We start from the raw sequence: 16003 nt of genomic DNA, 5'->3' as shown, positions 1-16003 counted from the left end.
AGGTTAAATGTACAGTACAACATTTGGCTTTGCCCATGTGTTTTACATCAAGGGACATTTCTTAGTCAAATTTTGTATTTTGTATTTTTGTTGTTTCTTGACACAAAGGACAACATCATCAATTCCATGTACCTAAAAGAAACTTTTCCTCTATGGGAAGTGTTTATTAACAGAGTTTAATTGTAACTTTCAGACAAAACTAGATTCTGTTGCATGAGAAGTTGTGATTGTAATACATAAATTGTTACTGCTCTTTCTTACAGTGAATGTGTAGAATGTCTTTTAGAACACAACTCCAAAGTTTTAGTATTTGACAACATTACCAAGAGGACGCCTCTTCATGCTGCAGGTGATCAGTTGTTTTAAATCAGTTCAGCCAGTTTAGTGTTATAATTATTCTTTTTGATTGCAATGCATAATGTTTAATAAATGAGCAATAGTGTTTTATCAAGTTTAAACCATGAAGCACAGCCGAGTGTTTTATACTTGATAAATTACAGACCACCTGCCTTTTTGCACAGTGGTGGGTCCTGTCTGAGTAAAATAGTTTTGACCATTTCCCTAAGTAATGCTTGTGTTGTTGTTGTTGTTGTAGTAGATACCGTATCCGTTAGTGTGCATTAATCCTGAATTGGTGTCAAATTCTAGCTTCAATCCATGCCATAATTCTTTGGGGCTCTCATGATAACAACAGTAACGTGACATTTCGTTACGAATTCTCAAAAATGGAGAACCCACTTTCCCCCAAAGCAATGTTGCAAAATAGACGGCAGGGGGAGGCATTGTTTTTTCAAGGTACACTATATTGCCACGGGGCAGAGGGTAATGCTATTTTTCCCCTTGTTTCAAGTGTAAAAAACGGCAAGTGTCACAAGAATTGTGTCATGGATTGTAGTTTTACAAGTCGTCAACAAATTTTTTTTTTTATTTTTGGTTTCTGGCCCAGATAATGAAAAGGTTTTTTTTCTGGTAAACAGTCGAAAAGGTACAGAAAAGGTTATGTGCAGAATGAGCACTGTAATCTTAAGGAAATTCCTGTTAACGCTAATGCTGGTGTAAACCCTTGTCAGCAACAAGGGTCCACACAAGTACAAAGTAAACACTCCTTAACTCTCTCTTGGTTGTAATATAATAAAGATGGTAAATTTTAAGCTCGGTAATAAATAATGAAGATGAAGTGTTCAACATGACTCAAGCATGGGACAAAAAAAAATTCTGAGTCCCCGACGGGAATCGAACCCATGGCCTCCCAGATACCGGTTGGGCGCTCGAACCAACTGAGCTACGAGAGACTCGTTGTGAGCTGGGCCATTTTACTAGGTTGATAAGTGACACTTAGTACTAATACAATCAGGTTATCCATCCAACCAGACTCGTTTTAATTGTTGGTAGAAATGAATTTATTTTTTTTCGTCTGACTTGCAGCTTATAATGGACACACCGATTGCTTGAGACTTCTTTTACAATACAATAACACAGAGAATGCGTTAGATTGCACTGATGCAGATTCAAGGTACGATCTATGTTCGTACCTCAGACCTCGCTGAATTTTTTTCCTGTCACAGGTCATTGGTTTCCCTTTTAAGGAAAAACACAACAAAAATAATTGATTAAGTAGAGAGGAACGATTTGCCCTATTTTTAGCTCTATTTGAATGTTTTTCTTTTAAGTTATTGCAAAAATAACCGAATAGAGAACACTGGTGTTCTGCATTGGAACAGGAACGTTTTCTTCGGAAAATTTTACATTATCCGTAATGAGCCGTTTTGTAGCTTTTTTCTTGTTATTTTTTTCCGTACAGGACACCTTTGATGGCCGCAGTAGGGAATGGCTTTGTGGACTGTGCCAATCTTTTACTTTCTGAAGGAGCCAATCTTCAAGCTTTGGATGTGTATCATCGCAGTGCACTTCATAGAGCTGTAAGTAATGGATCCCACTCTTGATAGACTTTCATGGACCCATAGTTTAACCAAAATCTAAAGGTCAGCATATACAAACTAACTTGGCCCATGCAACAAGTCACGGTGGCAAGTTCCTCGTGTACGTAAACTACGTGTACCCATTGCCATCAAAATATCTTGTCATAGAGCCGGAAATCTTGTCACACAAATTTAAACTGGCTTCAATTGAAGTGACAAGTTTACGCAACTTGTACCCTTGTGTAAATGTTGTGGTTCAATTTTACCCTTGTTACAATCTGGTATTTTTCCTTTGTTGCAATATAACCATACGCCAGAACAAAAGAAAATACCAAATTATACCAAGGGCAAAATTGAATAAACATAAACACCACTGGGGAATTGTTGCATGGACTACTTGCAGGGACAAGTATATACCTCATGTGTGCAGACCTTAATGCAGTAAGAGAACTATTGTGATTTTTTTTTTCATTTTGAAGGCGGCAAATGGTCACGATGATTGTGCTGAGTCTCTTTTACACAGAGAAGCAGATGCCCTTTGTAGGTAGGTACATATAGTGTACTATTGAACGGAATCTAGCTTCAGAAGGGAAAAATTGCAGATTCGTTTAAATTTCTGTGCAAAATTTAGCGTCGCAGAGGCAAAGCTCAACATTTCTACTTAAGTTGCTTGTATACTTCGTCGTTTCTTTTCAATACAGATCTATTTTACATTGGAGTCTACATTTGGTAGAAAACACCTTTTAAGTGATACCTTAATATGGGGAATAAACGCTCCTGTAAATTAAGGCCTTTGGAATAAACGCGACTTAAATTAACGTAAATTGGAGAGAAAATTATTTCAATTATAGGAAATTAACGCGAAAGAGGGGGTTAATTTTCAAAATGAAGAAAACTAACGCGATTATTGATCAATGTCTCTAAAGATATTTTGGCTGTAGTGCGAAAACAAACCCCGAGAACTGCTCTTCTGAAATCAAGAACGAACTGGAAATATTGCAGATGACATGCATATCTTCAAGTCTTTTACGTGTAAAAGATTGAAAAAAAAACAGTGTGCAGAAAAGAGGAGGTTATTGTTTCCTAGTCGCTATATGTGTTCGGACAGTTTCCTTTCTAGACATTACTTCGTTCGTCACTCACCACTTCTCCCAACCGGCGGACGTAAGTGTGAGAAGCGTTGCTTCACCCAAACAACGATTGCAATGGGGACTGCAATCCGTGACTTACGTGTACAGTAGCTCTAATATGATATCATTTCTTTTCAGAGATTGCAATGGTCGCACACCCCTTCACTTTGCGGCAGCTTGTGGTCATGTGGGCATTCTAAATGGCCTTCTACAGGTTGTAGGCAGCGGTGTTCATATGGATAACCATGGTTACACCCCACTTCACTGGGCTTGCTTTAATGGTATGTACCAGGACTATTTGAATCTTCAGAATTGTAACCTAGAATGTTTCAAGATTTTTGCTTATTCCAGTCATTGCTTTTGTAAGCTCAGAGTATGGTCCCTTCCCTTGATAGGTCATGATACGTGCGTGGATATCTTACTAGAGGTTAGGAATAGCAACTTAGTTGTGTTTTTTTTTTGTTGTTGTTTGCTTATTTGTTAGCGTTGTTTGTTTGTCTGTCTGTTGTTTTTTTCTTATACCAAATGCGTCTGTACTGCTTTGTAGCCATTTAATACGTAAGCCATACAGATGCTTACAGTGAAAATTGTGATTATTTTCAGGGTGACCACTCAAGAGTATTTGATGGGAATCAGTTTACACCTTTACACTGTGCAGTGTAAGTAGACGGATGTTTTATTAGGGTGAAAGCCATAAGCCTGCGAATACAGCGGCCTCTCATAGCTGCCGCTACTACGTGCGAAAACGTAGCAGCGGGACTGAGCGATGAGAGACGGCTGTATTCGCAGGCTTAACGCCATAGAAATCCGAGATTGATTACTTAAACCTTAAAGGAGCTTCGTACAAATGTATCACCGCTAAATGTAATAACAACGCTAAATGTAATACCAACCGCAAATGTAATAAAAATTAACTCTAAATGTAAAACTAACCGCAAATGTAATAAAAATCAACCCTAAATGTAATAACTTACATGTACCCCACCGTAAATGTAATACAATTCAACGCTAAATGTAATAAGCTGACCAACCGTAAATGTAATACAAGGTAACCTTAAATGTAATAACATAGTGCTAAAAGCTCCCTTACGGTTACTGGGCATTACTTGATTCTCGGTGATTTTTTGTGAACATTGCCGAGGTTCTGTGTAGTTTCGGTCAAAGCTTAACAGGGAACTTCTTAAGATTTCCGAAGAAAATAGCCCTTCTGATGTCAAGCATTTGCAAACATCATTTCCGACATTCTTTGCAGCGGATTGCGCCATTACATAGCCCACTTTCAAAAATAGTGGAAGCCTGGGCGGGAGAAGGCGTGCGCTCAGTTGTGGGATCGTTTGGGGGCGCACAAGGTTGAAAATAAACGCGCGAGCTCCCCCAAACGATCCCATAATTGATCCCCAGGTTTACACAGTGGGCTATTATTAGAAGTCCTTCTGGATGCATTCAAAAGATTTTGGTGAGAGGGTAGTATGATAAAACAGATAAAAATATATAGATGGTACAGATTATATAAAACAACGTTAATAGCAACGATACTCATTCATATATGAGATACTTATTCAAATGGTTAGACATTCTAGTCTTCTCGGAAAAGGACGATAAACCGTAGGTCCCGTCTCCTGTATCTTCAGTCTTATAACAGGGGACGTTAAAGAACCCACACACTATTCGCAAAGAGTAGGGCACGAAGCTCCCGGTGTTGTGGTCTGGCCTTTACAATTGTGTAGTAAAATTACAGTACGTGAAAGCGCATTTGAACAAATACATATGAAAAATGCGCTATATAAATACATTATATCATTATCATTATATATAATAATATTAAATTATAATGATATATTCGTATTAAATAAACGTATTAGAAAAACGTATTCTCGCCATTTAGTACGATTACTTAACTTGTTTGTCAGTAGAAAACAGTAAGAAACCTGCAATTTCAAAACTTTAACCTTCAACAATAACAGTCTATCAAGAGTTTTTAAAACAAACCGTAACAGAAACGTTCATGACAGTTCAGGTCCTCTTTATTTTCTAGTTTTTCTCCATCCATTTTTTCAGATGATATTCCGAATGAAGAACCATCCGCCGATCCCAGTACATAGAAGTCTCACCCACGCATTTATCCACTGAGGGAGGTCAATTATGGTCTTGAAAAAACGAGGCAACTTGCTTTCCTACGTGATTTTTAAATCTGCCGCATGCATCCGAATCAAAAAAACAATCGTGCGTATGTGCTCTAGAATTGGACCCGTTTTAGAAAGAATTTGCCCTAAATTTGATATAGTAACTATGTCAGTCTTTTTATACTCCGTTGTAAACTTAAACGCACCGAACCATGTTCGTAAGCTAACGATGCGCAACACAGGGTGCAATAGTTTTAAATCGTACTTTTAAAAGCAATCTCTCATTGAATAATTTCAAATGGCTGCTTTCGTGCGTTTAAAATAGTGTACCCCGTTTTAGGAAACGTCTCTTAAATGGATACCCCGCTCTAACTCAGGAGCTCCAAAATCACGACCCCATTGGGCGGCAAATACCCGTAGGTATTGTATGGTAGTAACCCCCGGGGGTAATCTGCGCCTAACGGTTTAGTTAGTAAAGGGGATTGACCGTGATTGTGTAATCCGATTATCTATTGAAGTGATATCATATCACTGATGATATTATTACATTTAAGGTTAACTTTATTACATTTACGGTTGGTCAGCTTATTACATTTAGCGTTGAATTGTATTACATTTACGGTGGGGTAAGTTATTACATTTAGGGTTGATTTTTATTACATTTGCGGTTAGTATTACATTTAGAGTTAATTTTTATTACATTTGCGGTTGGTATTACATTTAGCGTTGTTATTACATTTTGCGGTGATATTCGTCACGTATTGAATCATCATGATGTACAAAATTGCTTCTAAAGCGAAGGAAGCCTCATAATATTTTATTGTTTACTAAGGTAGGGAGATTTTGAAAGGTTTTGAAAAATGTTGAAACATATTGTCCATGTGGTGTTTCCATAACATTCAATTTCCAAACTGCTGACAATCTTCATTAAGCTAAAATGCCCCATTGATTTTAATCCTGAGTATCCTTCTTTTTCTTTCAGTATAAATGACTATGAATCGTGTGCAGAGATGCTACTAGACACACTTGGTGACGAGATAGTTAACTTATGTGACAAGAAAGACAGGTAAGAAACTATGTACCATGGAGGAACGCTCATGTACAAAAATAATTAATGGCTACCGTCGATAGCTCGCAATGCGCACAGACAGATATCCAGCTTTTACCCATTCCATGGAGTGAAATAATAATATTTACCATGTGTCACTAAGTTTATACAGTTTAGTTTAGTAACTGCATGGTTGGCAGGAGGTGTTCAATTTGTCAGTTTAGTTCATCTCGTTATAATCATGCAAAATTGATGTAAGAGCTACAAAATTGTGCTTGCTGGAAATGTTCTAATTTTTTCCAGTGATTATCAGCTCTTGAACATTCTGTAAAGGCATATTCTGAGATATTTAAAGTACAGCAGCACTTCTCGTATATCAGAATTAAAAGAGTATGTTAAGTATGCACCAGTCGAGGACCAGAGTATCCCTTTGCTAAAGCGTATACGGGTTTGCATTGCATACAGAGATTTGGAGTTTTGTCCCCCCCCCCACCCCCCTATGGGATAGCTGCTTCGGTGCAGGCTCACTCCCCCCCCTCCTTAACATTTTGTTAACGTCCCTTAACAGTTCACTTGTGATTTTTTTTCCTGTGTTACTAGCACTTCTAAGAAGTAATTTCTTCTTTATGATCACAGGACTCCTGTACATGCAGCAGCATTTAATGATCAAGTAGAATGCCTTCAGCTTCTGTTGTCAAGAGGAGGAAATGTAGACTCAGAAGATCAGTCTGGGAGAACACCTCTGATAATGGCCGCTGACAATGGCCATGCAGGCGCTGTAGGTGAGTCTCTCGTTCCGTTCATTTTCCACCTAAAACTTTCTTTCCACTTCTACACAAAGCTCAAATTTCAAGCAAACCTCATTTTTCACCCAAAACTCACCCTTCTCACAGAACGCAGCCTTTCATGCCAAACTTAACTTACAGTAAGTTCAATTTTCACAAAATTAAGCTTCCACACAAAACTCAATTTTCAGCAAAAACTCAGCATCCACGGAACTCAAGCGCTACCTAAAACTGAACTTCTGAACAATGGTGTGCCGAGGATTTTCGTTCCGACCTGTCGTTTACTACCGTTGAACCCCTCTACAACGGCCAGTAAATTGTACAGGTGGTCAACTGAAGTTCGAAATCCTGGCAAATTTTCTTTTTGCAGAATACCTTGTAGGAGATGGCGGAGCTGACGTAAATATAGCTGACCAAAATAAAAACACCGCATTGCACGTGGCTTGCCGTCAGGTGAGTGGACTCAATCTTTCTGCAAGCACTGATCTTGACCATAGCATTAAATGGCTAAGAGTATAACTTGTATTGCTACTTCTCTGGCATTTTTGTTAATTTGACCCGAAAATTCGCCAGGGCCAGAGGCCTGCCAGTATAATTAACATTTTCTTGTGTTACTATGTGGCATGAGCTCTTTAGAATTCAGAATTTGATGTGTAAATAGGTGTATTTTATTTTATTTAGTTTAGTTTAGTTTTGTTTTGTTTTGTTTTGTTTTGTTTTGTTTAGTTTTGTTTTGTTTTGTTTTGTTTTGTTTTGTTTTGTTTTGTTTTGTTTTATTTTATTTTATTTTATTTTATTTTATTTTATTTACTACTACCACCGCCGCTGCCACGGCCGCCTCCACCACCACCGCGACAACTGCAACTGCGACTGCTACAAAGCAATGACATTGCCTTGCATGCAACACCAAATTCTCAATACTGCTATTGTAAAACATGTATGATATCCTGTAAGGAGAATCTATATTTAAGGTTTGCAATTTATGTGTTTTATATTAACAGTAAGTTTTCTTCCACTACAGGGCCACACTGCTTGTGCTCTTTTAATTCTGAACAAAATGGAGGACTCCACTCTTAGTTTGTCGAACACTTCTCTTCAAACGTAAGTACAAACTGTGAGCTTTTTGAATAAATTTCATGTTTGTTGTTTTACACTTAATCAGCTTAAACAATAAAGGGGTAAAAGAAACACTGCGCAGCTCGTTTAAACGCTGAGCCCTTTGCATGTTTCAAATATGGAAACAATCCAAACGCACTAAACTACTTCGTGTACTGATGTTCTGAAGTAGTGTGTGGCCAGCATTGAACAGTGGTAAACAGGGGAAACGTGTTAAAAGCGATGTTTGTTAACGACTGTTACGAGACTTGAAACTGTAAGCAAATAACATTTTGATATCTATAGCGATATTTCGCATTTTGTCACCTATTGATAGTAATGTGCGGAAAACCGGAATCTGTTGGCTACTGGAAGAAACGGTCTTCGTTGGCAGATTTGAATATCTACAAACAATTCGAAGTCAACCTTTGTAAAGATAAGCAGTATGTATATGAACTTTTTGCCAAGCAAAATGTGTAACATTTAACGTATAACTTGTTATTCCCACAGGCCCTTACACTTAGCAGCTAAAAATGGTCTGGTGCCCGTGGTACAAGAGCTCATAGCAAGAGGAGCCAATTTACTGGCCGAGGACGAGGACGGACACAATCCCGCTCTCGCTTGTGCACCCAACCCACAAGTAGCCGACTGTTTGGCACTCATCCTAGTTGCCATGGTACCAAGTTTAGGGTCTCCAATGGCAACCTCCGAGCGCCTGGAGAAAACAGAAGACAATTTAGAAGAGGAAACGTTAGATTATCCAAAGCCCACACACAACGCTACGGTGTAATGGCGACGATTTATCAGCCTATTTTTTATTCTAATTATAGGAACATTTTATATTCTAAATTGACTGAAGAATTTCAACTCCGAATGAGAGATATCTTTCAGCATGAAAACGATTTTTTTAATCGTTCTGCAATTCTCAAATGGCGTTCATTTCACACAACAGAACAAGTTTCTTTCTCAATAAAAAGCTCGTTTTGATAGTACATTTGAAAAAGCCCGCCGGTTTAGAATTGTTGCTAAGTAACAGTGGCGCAAGTTGACGTAATACTTTCGGGGTTCTTCGCTAGTGCTGATTGGCCGAGAAAAGGATATGTTCGTTGTGATTGTTTTAGATTTTTTTGACCAAAGGAGGATTGCAAGCTACATGTATTGCATATCTCATTTTAAAATTCGTCCGAAATTCTATTCGCAATGGAAGAATTTGAATAATTGGGTTTACAACAATCGCTTTTGTCACAATCTCGACTTTGCCACGCAAATTAAACCAGCTCTATAGAGGGGCCTGGCGGGGTAAAATAGGAACTGGGAGTTTGGGAATCAGAAACCAAATAAAATGGGATTGGGACTGGGACTTTTGACTGGGGTTTGGGCAAAACAGGCTGGGAAATGGGATTCGGGCAAAATGGTGGCCGAGAAATGAGATTTATTCTTCCCCCCCCCCCGCCCCCCCCCCCCCCCCTTCAGGACCCTCTCTTTAACTTAAAATCCTGTCACTATCAAATTCTTTACCTCTCCTACCCACGTGTCCTTGCTTTTCCTCCAATAGAAAATCAATGTTCATTTGTTTGGGGCGCTGTTTTTGCATAAGTTTACACCAACTTAACATGTCCAGTTTAAAAATCCATCACGAAAGACCGGTAGGAAGAATTTAACTTTTGTTTGAGCTCAGTCTGTTTAGCTGTTTAATTAAGGGAACTTTTAAAGTCAAGGAAAACTCAGCGCGGGGTTAAAGTTAACACACAAAGTAGTTTTAAACCAAGTTTAACTTAACGTGTACCAAACTTAGTGTGAGCTTTGATTGAGCAAAACTGGGAGGGTTTATACTGTTTCTTGTCAGACCTGTCTTGGCCTGTGATTGTCTCTTTGCGCGCTCGGTTTATCCCTCGTCAGACAAACGTGTGAGATTGGACCCGAAAAAATCCGACTGATGATGTAGTTCTAGAAAAGTCATTTTGCTGTTTCTGATTGGTTGTTTCTTAGTAATAAATTTTCGCGCGAAAGTAGCGACCAATCGGAGACTTTAAACAGCTCTCAGTTTAGCTACGTCATCAGCCTGAAGGGAATCGAGCGGGCAACGAGAGACCTTTAGTGTATCTTCGTTAAGGCCCGGCTAAACGTTCAAACATTTTCGCTCAACATCATGTTGGAAGAGCATGTTTGACCGTTAAGCAGCCTCTCTAAACATTGCATTTTAATGTTTCCCATCCAACATTTTTCTTCACGAGCAAACGCTTGATCGTTTAGCCACCTCTGCAAACAAAGACGCAGGAAAAAGCAACCAATCAAAAACCGAATCTATGCGACGTTTCAGCGATAATACGCACAAAGCGTTATGTGGGCTTGCTCGTTTAGCCACCCCATGTTGTGTGCTACAAACACGATGTTGGACGAAAATGTTTGATCGTTTAGCAGGGGCTTTAGACACGTTTGTTCGAAAAGCTTTCTCAGTATCGGTGTAAATTGCTCGGGTTCTGCCTCCATTGCTAATTTAGTTGTAACTGTAATTGAGATAGGAAACTCCATGATTGATTGTCCAATGTTATCTCGCACTTTGTCTTTTGTTGTTCCTGTTGAGGTATCTCGTGTACAGATATTTAAAAATTTTCTTTAACAAAACAATTTTTTACTAGTATATTTTTACCCTCGATCGCGATATCAATTCTATCATATTTGTCAATTCCATTTTGAGTAAGAATGGCTTTGCCATTTTTTGATACGTCAGTCTTATTAAAAAGAATAACAAACCTAACGGATAAGTTGGTGTTTTTGTTCTTTCTGTCAATATGTTTTTTTCGGTTTTCGCATGATGGCTTTACGGGGATCGCACAAAGTGAAACAAAGTCTCTAGCCGGCAGCCAAACGTTGGTTGACCTGCAATGGATCAGATTGGCTAATTAAACAAAGATTCCGCCCAAAGTACAGTATAACCAACTGCCCGCTTCGAGAAATTCGCATTGCTGGAAGAGGCATCTGTTACTTGTTTGCTTTACCCGGTAGATTAGGCTGATGTTTGCGCAATTGCCAATAGAACAGCCTCGACCCAGGCTAATCCGCGCTATGCGAGTGAGCGGAGGAGACCTGAAACCGAGCGCCTCTCCCGACAACCTTGGCGGTTGACGTCACTTCCAAACTCGCCGGGAGGAGGCTGCCAATAGAATACTTTTCGAACAACTTTCCGCTGAAACTAGATCAATCATGGCTATTTGGAATGACCATTGAATAATAGTGTTTTTTTAAAAAAACAGTAAACCGACCGAAAGAGATGGCGCATTTTTTTCTTGGAGGGGGGGGGGGGGGGATGAAAAATTTTCCTCTACAAACTTTTTTTTTTTAGTTTATGCACCTCTGCAAACATTTTTATTCGAAATTCTTACTATTTTTTGTTATACATATCGTGTTTGCAAACAATTTATTTTGTCTTTTTAGGCCCTGCAAACAATTTGTTTCAATATTTTTCATTCCCCCCCCCCCCCCCCCCTCCTCCAAAAAAAATAATGGTCCGTCCCTTACCATTTATAATTTAAAAAACAGAAAGGCTGACCGTACGGTAGAGAGATTGAACTTGTATATTTTCTTCCAATATTTCGTCAGTCCGTGCCTGAAAGAAAGAAAATACACAAGTTCAATCCCTCTACCGTACGGTCATCCTTTCTGTTTTTTAATTTGTTCGTATTTATACAATTTGCTGATCAGATCCACCAGGATCCGGTTCTTTGTATTGTCCGTTGGCCCTTTCTCAAGTTGAAAGTGTTCATTTATAATTTAGCTAGCTGTTTTTCCTTGATGGGAGAAACGAAACGGGAGAAATTAACAAATGTTACAGAATTTTCAACGGTTCTCACCAACCTGAATGAAAGGACTACCTGAAAACGTAGTCCACAATTTCTGAACAGATTTACTGTTCCATTTGCTTTCAAACCTAATTTCCGGTAGGCACCCCATGTTTCATAGGACACATACAATTCAATGAAAACGGGTAAATTGCAGTTGATATATCCTTATATGAGAATGCAAACAAATTGTCATTTCCCAAAAGCTTTCAAATGTCAATGAAAATCTAATAAAAAGACCGTGGTAAAAACAATAACTCAAACTGGCAATAAGAAGCTTATGCACACAAATGACAAATTTAAAATTCAACATTTGCTGACCAAAAAAAAAAAATAATGGCTGTCCTATTTCCGATTCACAGAATCAGATTTATGCATCTTGAATTCCCAAATATAATTGGCCTCAAATTACATTCAGATGACAGGCTATTATAAAATAATGCATGTGGTGAAAAGAAATAATTGAATTTCTTTGTAAATGTGTGTTGAGTCTGATATTATAAGCTATTATATTAATTGACGCAAAAGCTGCCCGGAAAGAGATTAAATTTATAGTACAATAGGCAGAGGTGTTTCTCAGAAATTAATTAAAAAGCTGAGGCTAAAAATGGTTTTTAAAAGTGTTTCCCCAAAAATTAATTAAAATGCTATTGAAAGTTGTAGATTTTATTTTTTGTTTTGACGTAAGGTGTTTTTTTTTTATTCTGTTGTACTTAGCAATTAGAGCAAAGCGGCGAGTCGCAAATGATGAAGATTCAATAGCAATCCTTTCCATAATCAATTCACACAAAAAAACTTGCGGTTGAGTCCGAGACCGGTTCAAAGGACAATCATGTCCAATACAGATGTTTTTGCCTTTATAGGTGCTGCTATATTTGAGTCCTTGATCATTATTGCTGGCAACATCTTCACTATATTCGTCTTTTTGAAGCACCGTAACAAACTGAAGCGAACCTCCTTTCTTCTTATAAACTTGGCTGTTGCGGATCTACTGGTTGGATTTACAGAACCAATTGTGATTGGAACTTATACAATTCCTCAAGAGCTTAAAGAACCAAGCATCAATAGTACTAGTGATGGACATATTTCCATCATATTTCAAACAACTTTTTCTTTCCCATCAGTATTTTTCCTTGTGCTGATTTCATTGGAACGTGCGTATGCTTTGATTTGGCCGCTCCGCCATCGAGTGGCAGGCACCAAAGGTTACATTTATGGTGTCATTTTTTCGTGGATGGCTGCCATTTCTGCAGGTATATTGTCTTTACTTGCTGTATACGGCGTCTTGGGTTACGCATACTGGACAGTTGCAGCCAGTGTTATAATCATTTTATGTTTAATCGTGATCTGCGTGACTTATCTGGCAATTCGAAGTAGACTTAGTCACAGAGTTCCCGCCATCGATGCGGCTCATAACAGACAAAATGGACCAGAACAGAATGCAAAACTTTCTAGGACTTTGTTTATTGTGATAGGTGCGTCTCTTGTCTGCTGGCTTCCTAGTATGGCATCTTACGTTATTCATTATCTTTGTTTCGAATGTGTTACTTTAACAGCAGTTCATGTCTTTAACATGCTTCGTTTGGCGAATTCTATTGTTAATCCAATCATTTACAGTTTTAGAATGTCCATATTCAGAGAAACTTTAAAACAGCTTAAACTCCAAAGGCAGTCAAAACGATATAGAATTAATTATAGGGCTTAAAGGACAATAAGAAGACTTTTGAGACAACAACGCAAAAAGAAAGCGTTCATTTTCTAGTTTATGAGTGAGAAACTGTTATCGTTGTATACACGCCAAAACATAACATACTCTAAGTTTTGAACTTACTTTTCTTGAAACCTAATGAGACTTTTTAGTCAATTGTTCATGTAGTTAACACTGTTAACAGTTTCTTTGTTAGAAAAATAAATATTCACTGGCTTCTCCTCGGTCGCGACAAAATTACACATCTTTCGTAGCTGATATAGGGAAGAGTTTTTGATCAACCAGGAAGAGTTAAAAAGTAAACTCGCCATGTCATTTTTCATTTAAAGAACCACTCATTGGCCAATACTCTGAGGGAAATACGGAGTCATTTCCCTAGAACGTGGTTAAAAATCGGCCTCGCCTCGCCTCGCCTCGCCCAGGCCAATCCGCGCTATGCGAGTAAGCGGAGGAGACCTGAAACCGAGCGCGAACTCTCCCGACAACCTTGGCGGTTGACGTCACTTCCAAACTCGCCGGGACGAGGCTGCCTATAGAATACTTTTCGAACAACTTTCGGCTGAAACTAGATCAATCATGGCCGTTTGGAATGACCATTGAATAATAGTGTTTTTCCGAAAAAGTAAACCGACCGAAAGAGGTAGCGCTTATCATTTATAATTTAAAAAAACAAAAAGGCTGACCGTACGGTAGAGGGATTGAACTTGTATATTTTCTTCCAATATTTCGTCAGGCCGTGCCCGTACGGTCAGCCTGTCTGTTTTTTTTTCTAATTTCTTCGTATTTATACAATTTGCTGATCAGATCCACCAGGATCCGGTTCTTTGTATTGTCCGTTGGCCCTTTCTCAAGTTAAAAGTTTTCATTTATAATTTAGCTAGCTGTTTTTCCTTGATGGGAGAAACAAAACGGGAGAAACTAACAAATGTTACAAAATTTTCAACGGTTCCTACCAACCTGAATGAAAGGACTACCTGAAAACGTAGTCCACATTTTCTGAACGGATTTACTGTTCCATTTGCTTTCAAACCTAATTTCCGGTAGGCACCCCATGTTTCATAGAACACATACATTTCAATCAAAACGGGTAAATTGCAGTTTATATTGTTGGTACTTATTTTAGAATGCAAACAAATTGTCATTTCCCAAAAGCTTTCAAATGTCATTGGAAATCTAATAAAAAGACTGTGGTAAAAACAATAACTCAAACTGGCAATAAGAAGCTTATGCACACAAATGACAAATTTAAAATTCAACATTTGCTGACCAAAAAAAAAAAAATGGCTGTCCTATTTCCGATTCACAGAACATTTATGCATCTTGAATTCCCAAATATAATTGGAGATCGCCTCAGATTACATTCAGATAACAGGCTATTATAATACTAGACATAGCTGACACTAGGTTGCCCCCGGTGTTTATCGGTTTTTCTTTGCTGTTCATCCTTTTCTACATTTTAGACATTTGATTAGCCTGCGTTGCAGACGAACAAAACCCCGGCAGGCTAACATTTGATTGGAAATTAATTTTATATTATGAAGAAAACGCTCCCTGTTGGTTTGTGTTTTCTAATGGTTTCTGGCCTTTTTTCATCAAGATGGAAAAAGGCAATACAAAACAACACGAAATTAAGCAAAAATTCGTAAAGATTTATGATACGGTAAATCATTTTTTTAAAATTACAAGAACGCGACAGCAGCATCTTGACATAATTGTGTCATGTTTTGCTGTGGTGAGTTAAACTCAAGCTAGACTTTAGAAAAAGTCTTTGTCTTTATTAATTTGACACGCCGGGACGGAGGTCGACAGTATCGCGTCTTGTGTCGCTCATGTTCGCGACTTCGTCGCTTAATGAACCGGCCCAATTGTTTTATAAATGTATGGGCTGAGAGCTCAAGCATAAAGAATGACATAAGAATGATCACTCTTTAGAAAGAAAAGGATGCCGAAAGAATTTTTTACCTCTGTCAATGTAAACGCCTGCCGCGAGTTTTAATTAATCACAATGCATCTCGAGATCTCTTTTGAATTTCTTTTTTTTTTCGATGCCGCAGTATCATCTTGCAAAATTAAAATTTCGTTCGGAGGTTAACCGATCAAGACTTTTTTTTCCATTCAAGTAGTTTGTATCTGGTAAATCACGGTCAGTTGGACAGAGGCTATCTTATCGTAAATCACGCTTCATGACAACGATCAATCGAAAGATTTTCTCACCCGCTTTGTCAATGCAAACGCAAAGTCATTCGCTTCTGGTTTCCGGTTTCGCGAGTCTTAAATAATTATCTCGAGTTCTCTTTTGAATTTCTTTTAAATCTAATATCGTCAATCTCGTCCAAAGATAGACTGATCAAGGCTT

General features: G+C 38.3%; 3 protein-coding genes across 3 annotated transcripts in view; 2 read left to right on the top strand and 1 right to left on the bottom strand.

Moving 5' to 3' along the window:
- Positions 1-10858, top strand: part of LOC144661630 (uncharacterized) — a 29089-nt gene extending 18231 nt beyond the window's left edge. The window contains exons 22-33 of the mRNA XM_078522435.1: positions 264-349; positions 1426-1513; positions 1802-1919; positions 2399-2463; positions 3188-3330; positions 3445-3476; positions 3653-3708; positions 6155-6238; positions 6857-7002; positions 7376-7458; positions 8027-8106; positions 8611-10858. Of these exons, the coding sequence (XP_078378561.1) occupies positions 264-349; positions 1426-1513; positions 1802-1919; positions 2399-2463; positions 3188-3330; positions 3445-3476; positions 3653-3708; positions 6155-6238; positions 6857-7002; positions 7376-7458; positions 8027-8106; positions 8611-8890 (1261 nt within the window). The 3' untranslated portion in view covers positions 8891-10858. The remainder of the gene's footprint in view (positions 1-263; positions 350-1425; positions 1514-1801; positions 1920-2398; positions 2464-3187; positions 3331-3444; positions 3477-3652; positions 3709-6154; positions 6239-6856; positions 7003-7375; positions 7459-8026; positions 8107-8610) is intronic.
- Positions 1-16003, bottom strand: part of LOC144661647 (lysophosphatidic acid receptor 3-like) — a 668415-nt gene that overhangs the window by 512183 nt on the left and 140229 nt on the right. The gene's annotated exons all lie outside the window — the stretch shown is intronic.
- On the top strand, positions 12703-13927 carry LOC144661654 (melanocortin receptor 4-like). Its single transcript, XM_078522463.1, has one exon. It carries the CDS (start codon positions 12772-12774, stop codon positions 13642-13644), a length of 873 nt encoding a protein of 290 aa, XP_078378589.1. The 5' UTR covers positions 12703-12771; the 3' UTR covers positions 13645-13927.

The sequence above is a fragment of the Oculina patagonica genome, chromosome 7 (assembly GCF_052425735.1).
Source record: "Oculina patagonica isolate OP01 chromosome 7, crgOcupat, whole genome shotgun sequence".
Classification (NCBI taxonomy): domain Eukaryota; kingdom Metazoa; phylum Cnidaria; class Anthozoa; order Scleractinia; family Oculinidae; genus Oculina; species Oculina patagonica.
Note: the sequence above shows the minus strand (reverse complement) of the source record. Positions and strands in the feature narration are given on the sequence as shown.

Excerpts from the sequence above, each read along its gene's own strand:
- LOC144661654 (XM_078522463.1), top strand. The coding sequence starts at position 12,772 with ATGTCCAATACAGATGTTTTTGCCTTTATAGGTGCTGCTATATTTGAG.